The 11,327-nt window shown below is 34.1% G+C and overlaps 1 protein-coding gene across 1 annotated transcript in view; it reads left to right on the top strand.

The window, feature by feature from the left end:
* The first annotated feature begins 685 nt into the window (after positions 1 to 685).
* The window catches only part of LOC145312216 (potassium voltage-gated channel protein Shab-like), a 70,711-nt gene continuing 60,069 nt past the window's right edge, over positions 686 to 11,327 (top strand). Inside the window, exons 1-4 of the mRNA XM_080151439.1 lie at positions 686 to 814; positions 1,880 to 1,994; positions 4,108 to 4,156; positions 9,724 to 9,801. Coding sequence (XP_080007565.1) covers positions 719 to 814; positions 1,880 to 1,994; positions 4,108 to 4,156; positions 9,724 to 9,801 — 338 coding nt within the window. The 5' untranslated portion in view covers positions 686 to 718. The remainder of the gene's footprint in view (positions 815 to 1,879; positions 1,995 to 4,107; positions 4,157 to 9,723; positions 9,802 to 11,327) is intronic.

Here is an 11,327-nt window from a genome sequence, read left to right as displayed (position 1 = left end):
ACGTGGCATTCATCTTTCAAAAACCCATCTCTGAAATTTTATAGGATTTAATTTGTAAATTCATCACGCAACTTATAGTGCCTATATAAAAATGACGTCTTACAATACAAATGACCAATGATAGGTCAGTATATATTTTACCATAAGTCAATTATTATGTATACTGGCCTACCATTGGTCATTCGTATTGTATGAAGTAATTTTTTTAAGGCACTATGAGCAGCATTAGTTTAGAGAAAAATGTTTTTTAAATATTTTATCTTGGCGGGCACATGATGCCAGTAAACATGGCAGGGTTATCCAGGTAAAGGTTTCAATCATAGGTTCCTGGTATGATCCTGCAGGTCATAGTTCAACTCCCCCCTCTCCTCAACCTCTCGAACGATAAAAATCCGGAGAAGGTCTTGACTTTATGGACTTACAGATAATGATAAAGGAAATCATGAAAACACTAACATTGAAGCTTTTTATAGTGCTTACAAAAATGAAATCATATTGGAATAGTCCATTATTCTAATATGACGGCATTCGGGATTTCTCGGTGAAAAGTTTTTAAAATTGGTGTTTATTACAAAAGGGGATAAATTTAAAACCGAAAAATCCCGAATCATGTCCTATTGGAATAATGGAATATTCTAATATGAAATCATTTTTAAAGGCACTAAAAAGAGTTTCAATAACTTTCAGACTGTAGTACAATGTAATCCTGACTGTGTGTATGATGACAGCTTCCCCGGAGCCTCTCATGAGCAGTGAGGAATTAAAAGAATATTGGAACAGCAGCATGCTTAAGATAGCAAATGTTCTTAATCAGGTATCTTAATAATAAATCTATAAATATACTAGCGGTTTCGCCCCTAGCCTCTAGGGGCTTTGCCACTAGAGGTATAATTACATCTTCTATTAGTTACCCAGCAGAACGGATCGCAAATTTTCGCACCTACCCAGCAGGAAAAATTTTTGCGATTAAATAACGAATTTACAAAATTCTTTTTTAAAAAAATGGGGGGGGGGATATTTTTGTTTTGGGAGGTTGGGGGTGTCACCCCCCCCCCCCCAAAAAAAAAAAAATAGCCTAAAACCACCACAGGGCCAGTAGTTATATTCCCTGAAGAGTAGAATCCGATCGGTTCAGTAGTTACAGAGATCTTAAGCTTCAGACGGGCGGACGGACAGACAGACAGACATCAAGCTACTTTGTATTATAGATAGTAAAACCAGGACAACTACATGGATCTCCCAGCTGGGGACCTTTTTCATTTGCTGGCAAATTGCTTTCGGCTCTTTTGTAGCGGCTTGTGTAGTGTTCATATCCCCGACGCTATTGGCTGATATTCGAAGATCAAATTGAAAATCGGCATAGGGTCCATGGGTGGGGAAATAAAGTTATATAACCCCTATTCCCCACTATTGTTTTACTCTAAAGTCTCAATCAGGGAGGAAGGAGACTTTTTATCATATTTTGTTTTTAAACATGTTTTCTCATTTTTCAGGTTTAGCAATATGTCAATTATTTGAACAACAAAATAGTTAAAAGTTAGATTTTCAGTATTAATCAAATTTTAAGAAATTTAGCTTTAACAGAATCAGAAAATTATGTACATGTAGACATTGGATTCATTATTTAAACGTTTAGAAAAGTGGAAATTTTTCTTTAATTTGTGTGATTAAACGCACAAACACACACAAAAACATCTAGAATTTTAATCTCTAATAACGTACAGATCATACCCGCACACCATTTTAAGCGGCATAAGAAGGCCTACAAATAATCTGGAATAGCCGTTTGGCAGTTAGCAGCCTTTAAAATTCAAAGATTTTCGTTCGTTACCAGGAATATTTTACCGTGAACTGCAGTTGATCCAATATTTTTATCTAGAGCTTTGAAGCGTTTGAGGCCAAGACAGACGAGGAACAGAGTGAAGATATTTGGCAACTAATACTAGAAACTGCTCCAATAAATATTCTTCTTAATCGTCTCAACAAAAATATAGGTAAATACCAATATGATATATTTTTTTTCAAAGTAAAAAAGTTCTTTTCTAGTATGGCTTCCTAACCGATTGTTATATGATGGATTAGAATCGGTTTCGAGCCATACTGAAAATTCATGAATTGTATCGTATAATATTCAGCTTTACACGGATACTAAAATGAAAATTCATAAGATAATTGCAAGCTTTGTTAGCTCAGGCCTTTAACCCCTAGAGGCTAACAAAACTGGTTTTAAACTTTTAAATTTTTATTTTAGTATCCGCAGAAAGTTGACTATAATTCGACGGGATAAATAAATATCAAACATAGGTGATAAGCGGATAATGTTAGGCGTATTGAAATTGTCCTATTGTTATAAAATCTCGAATGGTAATTCCTGTAAAAGATTTCTAAAACTTTTAACTAGGTTTATTTTTGTCATCTTTGTTTGAGAATGACTGCCTAGTTTTCACTACCTTGACCCAATATAATATTTACATTTATACAGGGAGGGAGGGGACATTGGGCTGTGAAATACGCTGGTACCCAAAGTTTTATAAGTTTTATTAGCTGACTAAAAACTTGTGGGTTCATTTTTATGGAATATTGATAAGTTAATTGATCAAAATTGGGGAAAGTCCACCAATATAACTTCCATTGTCTTATCCCTTTAGATCCCTGAATTTTATGACAAAGAAAAGAATTGAAAAATTTATAATTTTCCATATGGACATGCGTACACAATAAATATCTAAAATGTATTCAGAGAAAACTTTCTAGTCTAGTCGATGATCATTGAATAAAATTTAAAGTCAAAACAAATTTGCATATAAAGTTTTGTCATAAAGTTGTACAATATTTATATATTCATATTGTATATCAAAATAAAGGAAATATTTATAAAGAAATTTTCATTTTGTTCAAAATGTAGCTTTTCTATAATTATGGTCGGTCCCTCGTCGGTTAAAGTAGTCTTTTCGTTAATTTAGCCATGTTAGAACTGTTCTTTCGCTTTCAAACTTGTCATGTTTATTCCTGCATTAGTTAGGTACAATTTAGAGAGCGTAGCAACTCTATTATCGTTCCAAGAATATCCGTACTTCTATTTTAAACATATTTAAAGCAGCTTTTCAACAAATTTCTTGATTTTATTTATACATTTACATTCTGCTTATTCAGTTCTGACACTCTACAAGTATAAATGATTCTTTGGAATACTGATTTTAGAGATTCACTTTTATGGATGTTGTCATCTTTGTTCATATTAATTTTTCTTGCATGCACTAGTAATTTTATGAAAACATCCAAAAGTAGCGAAGCATTTGTCACAGAAATGAAGATAATTAAGTAACAGGATGTCTGTTTGTCTGTCTGTGTGTTTGTCTGTTTGCCGCTAGTAGAAGATAAAAGAATAAAAGAGAAAATCACGAAATCTTTACAAATAAAAAAATTGTTCATAGCCGACAGACTAACAGACAAAGTAAGTTGAATACTGGATGCTTTTTGAACGGGGTTAGAATCATAAAACAAATCAGCAATTTATTCTAAACTAGCGGCTACGCCCCCTAGAGGCCTCTAGGGGCACTTGAGGAGGGGGGAGTTGAATTTGAATTTCTTATTTTAGATTTTAAAAGAAAAAGTTTAAATTTTTTTTTTTTTGGGGGGGAGTAATTTTATTTTTTTGGGGGGGGGGGTTGGAGGTGTCCCACCGCCCAAGAAAAAAGTTATAAACCTTCCCGGGACCTACGGCTGAACGTACAGATCATACCCGCACACCATTTTAAGCGGCATAAGAAGGCCTACAAATAATCTGGAATAGCCAAGATCCAATTATACACAGGAAAAGCTTAACTGAAGAAAAAACGCATAAAATAGGTCTTTTTCGCGCATTTCTCTGCACTGCGAGATAATTATGCATTATTAATTTATGGCTATTCCAGATTATTTTTAGGCCTTCTTATACCGCTTAAAACAGTGTGCGGGCATGATCTGTACGCTCAGCCGTTTGGCAGCTAGCAGCCTTTAAAATTCATAGATTTTTGGAAATATTGCTTACCCCAGCAATATTTTACCGTGAACTGCAGTAGATCGAAACTTTGCTATAAAAATTAAACTAAAAATGTATTATTTTAGAAAACACAGTTCAGAGAATAAGAAAAGTTGAAGAGTTCGGAAACTACAGGTATTAATAGTTATTTCTCGCATCGTATTATAAACAGCTTTCCGCGGATATAGAATTTATAAGATTAAAACCATTTTTTTAGCCCCGAGGTGCCGAAGAAACGGGCTAAATAACTGGTTTTAATCTTGTGATTGTACATTTTATATTCGTAGAAAGCTGGATATAATACGATGCTAGACATAGTGTTTTCGTATGGATGAGAACCGGTTTTAATCTACCGGATTAGAATCGGTTTCGAATGAATACGAGAATAGTTATTTCTCGTATCGTATTATAAACGGCTTTCCGCGGATATAGAATGTACAATTATAAGATTAAAACTAGTTTTTTTAGCCCCGTGGTGCCGAAGGCACCGGCTTAAAAAACTAGTTTTAATCTTATGATTGTACATTTCTATATTCGTAGAAAACTGGATATAATACGATGCTAGACATAGTTTTTTCGTATTCATGAGAACCGGTTCCTATCCACCGGATTCAAATGAATACAAGAAATATCTTTCCAGTATGGCCGATTAATCTTAGGATTTTTATTTTGATATTCGCTGAAAATTGTTTGTAATTCAATGCTATCTATAATACAAAGTAGAACGATGTCTGTCTGTCTGTCTGTACATCCGTCCGTCCGTCTGTTCCTTAAGATCTTGGTAACCACTGAACCGATCGGATTTCACTCTTCAGGGTATATATCTATTGGTCCTGTGGTGGTTTTAAGCTATTTTATTGGAAAGTTGGACACCTTCAACCCCCGCAAAAATGAACCCCCCCCCCCAAAAAAAAAAAATAGTTTTTAGGCAGTTACTTCACAATAAATGGCAGCATTAGAATTTTTTTAAAATCACCTCATGGGGCAAAGCCCCTAGAGGTTAGGGGCAAAGCCGCTTGTCCTTATTATAAAGTAACAGGATTTTCGGCTGTCTATAATACAAAGTAGCTTTCTGTCTGTCTGTCCGTCTGTCCCTTAAGATTTCCTTAACCATTGAACCGATCGGATTCTACTTTTTAGGTAATACCTAGCTACTGGTCCTGTGGTGGTTTTAGGACAAAAACAAAAAAAAATCTGTCAATTTTTTTTTAAATCGAAAATATTGGAGGCACCTTCAATTTTGATTTTTTTTTAATTACCTCATGGGGCAAAGCCCCTAGAGGCTAAGGGTGAAGTCGCTAGTATTAGATATTTCATTATGGCTGAGGATTAATCTAATCTGGCGAATATCAACGTTTTCGAAGTCATACTGGAAAATTACAATACAATAGACTAATATACAGAAATTGGATTAATTTAAACATTTGGAAACAGGGGAAGAAAGAAAAAGAATTTTTCCCTTATCACTTTGAAACCGATTACTATCCGCTGGATTAGAACCGGTTCTCAGCCATACTGAACAATCATGTATAGCATCGTTTTGCAGACAATTTTCAACAAATATTTAAAAATCTTAAAATTGTTTACGAGTTTTTTTTAGTCTGGGCCTTCGGCCATTCGGTTTTAACAAAACTGGATTTAAACTAATAATTGTTTGTTTTAATGTCTATGGATAGCTGTCAATAATACGATGCGATAAATAACTATTACTTTTTTGTTGTTATTGTAATAATGATTCATGTCGGTCAAACTAAGCAATTTAATTAGTCGCGTGTATACAGGGCTTCACTTTTAAAAATGAAATAATTCTAAAAAAAGGGAATGCAGTAATAAACAAGTTTTTCCAACCCTTCAACATCTCTTTAATATCTTAACTTTATAATACTAGATGGATGGATAGTATGTAAATGCAAAATCATGACAATATCATTAAAACTTTGCGAAACATGATCTTTAAAAATCATATTTACCACAAGAATAAAAATAATTCACTTTAGCATAGCCGTAATATTATGATTATTTTAAAAAAATATTTTTGTTTATTTATTTAATGAAAATGTTGTTTATATTCCTTACAAAGTGAGTAAAAAAATGATGCTTTCCCTCCAAGTGTCAAACAAGCATCAGTGACCCCCCCCCCTTATTTAAATTTTAGTGACGAACCCCAAACTGTCCCACTTTGAGAAAAACGATTCCAGTGACGTCATATACGTCTAGGGAAGGGCGGAAGAAACTCTCTTCCCTTTTCCCCCATCTCTTTTGGAAAGATTTTCTTCCCCCCTTCCCTTTTTCTTTCCCGAAACGTATATGACGTCACTGGAATCGTCTTTCTCAAAGTGGGACAGTTTGGGGTTCGTCAATTTTAGTAGGCAAAGACATCTACGGTGGTGCAATGTTAGCCAATACCCATCATAACCTAACCTTACCTAAAGTAACAAAAAAAACTAACTATCCTCCCCCCCCGCGCCTTATTTTAAATTTATTTCAAATAAGGGGGGGGGGTGGGTTTTAGGGCTCAACTAGGAACTTTCAGAGAAACTGTCGAAAAAATTAAAACATTTATCTTTCCTTAAATACCATTTTCACCTTGAAGAAAAGAAAGATCTTTTTAAAGCAAAGCTTTTCTTTATTTATTGCAGGTCCGCTTGCCTGTCCGCAAAGAATTGCTCTAATATAGAATTGTCCTATAGAAGTAAATCATTGCATGATGATTATAGTGACAAAACTATTATAAAAAAGTAGTAAGCTTTTTTGTCTGTAGCGATGGATCTTGCTAAACAATGAATCTATATGGTTCTCCTGAAGCTTAATTCCTTGGAGGGTTTTTACCTATTTTATAAAAAAAAATAAGAAATAATTTTTTACTTTTTCTATTTAAAACTCAAATTGACAATTGGGTGGGGGTCGAATTCCCCCCCCCCCCCCTTAAACCTTAAGTGCCCCTAGAGGCCGATAGTAATTTACAATTTAGAAAGCGTAACATTTATAATAATAATAATAACTAGAAAGTTGGTAGGTTCTGTTTAAAAATATAATTTTTGGCAATTTGACTGATTATTTTTTTTCTATTTAATATGCTTTATGGAATTAATTCCTTTAACGATCACGTAAAATGTTATAAGCGAAATAAAGTATGTAATTTTTTACATCCTGCATTGTCATTTTGTGCCATATTTTCACCAAACATTATCTTAAAGTCAGTGTTCTATTAGCTGAAAGTTTTACTTGATGAACTTCGCTTTTATGGATGTTATCATCCTTGTTTTACTGCGTAATATAAATACACATAGGGATAGAGGAGAGGGAGATAGGTCAGGGATCTAAGGGATAAGACAATGGCTGATGAATTTGATGTACATCATCAATGATGATTATCAAAATTACTATAAGTGGTTGAAACGTTTGGACACTTAAATTAGTTAGCCATCCAATTCCTAAAGTTGTTAAGCAAACGAATTGGAAAACATTATTATAAAACTTCGGGGACTAGTGTAATAAACAGTCCAATGTTCCCTCCCTCCCTGGAGATAGAGGTGCCTTTGTTCACTTAAATAGATTTACTTTTTCAACCATTTATCTTCCACCTCATTTTTGTGCACTTTATATTAACTTGCAATTTGTTACTTTTAAAGCTATTTCTTAAACCTGTGTGTGTGTGGGTGTGTGTGTGTGTGTGTATACGTGTGTGTTTGTTTGTGTGTGTGTGGATTTAAACTTTATGCACCCTTGCGGTTAATAGATAAACAAAATTTGGTGTAATTAGACATTGTTTGTACAGCTTTTTTCATAAATTACTATGCTAGGTAAATTATTTTCATGTTTCTTTTTATCAATAAAAGTGGTTATTCATTTTTACCCTTTGAAAGAGAGTTTTGTACTGGTAGAATTTTATAATAAATCTAGAGGTTGCGTGATTTAAAAAAATGCTAGGGCCTGATAATGCGAAAATGCATTGTATTGCAGAGCATTTGATTCTCTATTTATTCAATCTACTTATATCCACATTGGTTCAAACAGTCTATTCTATGGCTTGAGAAGGTTCCAGGCTATTTTTCTGCACCTTTTGTTACCCTTTTGAAGACAGAGTTACTAGAGGCTATGGGAGCGTTTGCTTGTACATAATACTATAATAGTATATTGTCATGAGGAATTTGGCGTGTAGATATTAAAGTTTGTAGTTAGAGTTAGGATATTGTTAGCTTGTGACCTCATTATTACAATCACACTTACAATGTACAGGGATCTAAAGGGATAAGACAATTGCCGTGAAATTGATGTACATCACAAATTATGATACACAATATAACCACTTATATTGATAACAATAAGTAGTACGTTTGGACAGTCAACTTGATGAATTAACCAATCACAATTCAATAAAAGTCCCTAAAGTTGTTTAGCCATCGAATAAAAAAAGATATTAAAAAACTTTGGGGACTAGTGTAATAAACAGCCCATTGTTCCCTCCTTCCCTGAATATTGTGCTGAATGTTGATTCTTACAACTTATTATTACCAAATTCTCAAAGGTATAGATATCTGTATTTAATCTAAGTATAATGACGTAATAGATAGAAATACAACTTTTTTCTCTAAAATTTTATTCATACAATTGTTTCACTAATTAATAGTTCCAATTAAGATGTTAAACAAAGATGACAACATCCATAAGTAGCGAAGCTCAAAAATTATGGATGGATATCCGGGAAAAAATTAACTTTATTGCAGTTTCATAAAAAAAACACTAAACTAAAAAATCACGAAACCTTTTATAACGTGAAAATCTAGGAATCGATCTAGCACCTCAGCAAATTAACAAATCTTAATGAAACTATGTGGGGATAAGTAAATTGTGAACTTTTTAATCCTTAAAAATATCAGCCGTCTATCTCAAATAGGAGTAAAGAAAATTATGAAAACCTAAAAATCTATGAATCGAACTAGCACCCAAACCAATAAGCAAATCACGAAAAAACTTAATGAAAGTATGCAGAATATGAAAGTATTCAAGACACTTTTACATATCAGCGAATATTGTTTGTAGTATGACCAACAAACTGACGGACCAAGTCAATTGTATACAGGATACTCTTATGTAATGGGTAAAAAAAATAAGCAGTCATTCTTATAAACCTTTTTGGATGGACGGTCAGAAAAAGTGAACTATATATTAAATCTTTTTTTCTCTCTCTCTTGCTCTATCTCTATCTCTCTTATAGAATGCTCTATTAGTTACTTTGTCCGTTTGTCAATTCATGATTTTTTTTATTCTTTGCTATCTATGAATGTTGCCATCCTTGTTTTAATCACATTATTTTAATTCAAAGCTTTTTATAGTACCTAAAAAATGACGTCATTTATTTAAAAAAAGTAACATGATGTATGTTTGTTGGTCTGTGTGTCTCGCTAACCGCTGAACCGATCGGGTTCTCCTCAACAGGGTAGCTTCTCAAAGGTCCCGGGAAGGTTTATAATTATTTTGGGGGAGGGTAGTAGCACCCTCTCAAGAGATATCACAAAAAATCTAAATTTTTTTAATATTCTTGCTTTTGCGAAGAGACCTAAACGCAACATAGACAAATTATTTCTAAAATTAGCTATTTGAAATTAAAAAAAAACATTTAAAATACCACTAGAGGCCTTAAGGGCCGTACCCGCTAGCAGGCAACAAAGAGATTCTTTTAATTCAGATATTATTTGTAGAAAAGAGAAGGTAGAATATTATGATGACCTGAGTGTCCTGGAAGCCTGGAGGGGAGAGGAACCGGAAGATTATTCCAGGAAAATTATTTTAATTCAACAAGATTAATTAATTATTTAACTAGAGGATTTGCTTGCAGGGATTTTAAGGGATACAAGAATGGCAGATAAATTGATGTACAACCCCAATAATGATACAAAACAATCACCCCTCCTGTAGATTAAAATCAGTGGTTGAAACACTAAATGAACCAACCAATTAAAATAAAATAAAGGCCCCCAAAGTTGTTAAGCCAACGAGAAATAAAGCGTTATCATAAGACTTTGGGGACTTAATAAATATCCCAATATCCCCTCCCTCCATGATTTGCTCGTAGGACTTGTTAACCCTTAACGGTTGGGGGGGGGGGGGGGGGGGCCCGTAGATATACCACACTTTTCTGGGATCTTGCCAGATCAAGTATCAACTGTGGGGAATACCAAAGGATGACTCCATGCAAAATTTGAGTCGGATCCGGCCAAAACCGGCCGGGATTTTTATAAAAAACCGGTTTTTTCCGTTTCTTAGGGGGTATCTGTAAAGCAAGCCCCCTCCTGGGTACGCCCCATTGATGATTTTTGCTTTAAGGTCTGATCTGAATTCCATAACACTGGATATGACCCCTAGAGTTGAAAAAATGGTTAAAATCCGGTCTTTTGACCGGTTTCCGGCCATTTCCAGCCCAAAAAAAAAATTTGAAAAATCAAAATTTTAATTAAAATTAAAAAAAAAAATGCTTTAAATTACATTTTTCATTAATAAATATTCAAAAACCAAAAACCTTAGATAATGAAGATAATTTTAGCAACTTAAAATGTGAAAAAAGGTTGAAAATTGACAAACTTATGTCAATTTGAAAAATGTTGGTAAATCCTAAAAATTTGACAGATTTATACATACGTTAGAATTTAGGTTCACTATGGTCTTTAAGACACACCATATCCAACAAAATTGCAATGAGAGGGTCTAAATGTTTTACTGAACCAAAATTCTACATACCCTGGCGGTTCCAAGGATATATCATTAAGGCTGTACGGCTGGCCAGAAAGCTTTAACAGGTGGCCGACTAAAAGCCGGATTTGATAGTTATCAACCGTAAAAAGTAGCGATTTTTCAAGATTTGGCCAAAACTCATGCAGGGAGTTGTTTTTTGGGATTGACACACAAGAGCAAGTTTGTACAACTTTTTGGGGCGGACTTTTCTTTACTTATACATTATCTGCCACGGGTGAACCGTTTGGCCGATATGCGCCGCCAAAGGCACGATTTTTGACGATTTTTAAAAAATCTTGTTTTTTTGCCCCTTTAGGGGATGACGGAGCCGATTTAGCGACTGAGGACACTTTTTCATTAATGTTCAACTTTTTGAGGCGGACATTCCTTTACTTATACATTATCTGCCACGGGTGAACCGTTTGGCCGATATGCGCCGCCAAAGGCACGATTTTTGACGATTTTTAAAAAATCTTGTTTTTTTGCCCCTTTAGGGGATGACGGAGCCGATTTAGCGACTGAGGACACTTTTTCATTAATGTTCAACTTTTTGAGGCGGACATTCCTTTACTTA

This window comes from Acartia tonsa, chromosome 2, assembly GCF_053477335.1.
Source record: "Acartia tonsa isolate MP-2025a chromosome 2, ASM5347733v1, whole genome shotgun sequence".
Classification (NCBI taxonomy): domain Eukaryota; kingdom Metazoa; phylum Arthropoda; class Copepoda; order Calanoida; family Acartiidae; genus Acartia; species Acartia tonsa.
The sequence above is the reverse complement of the archived record's forward strand: the minus strand, read 5'-3'. Positions and strand labels throughout refer to the sequence as shown.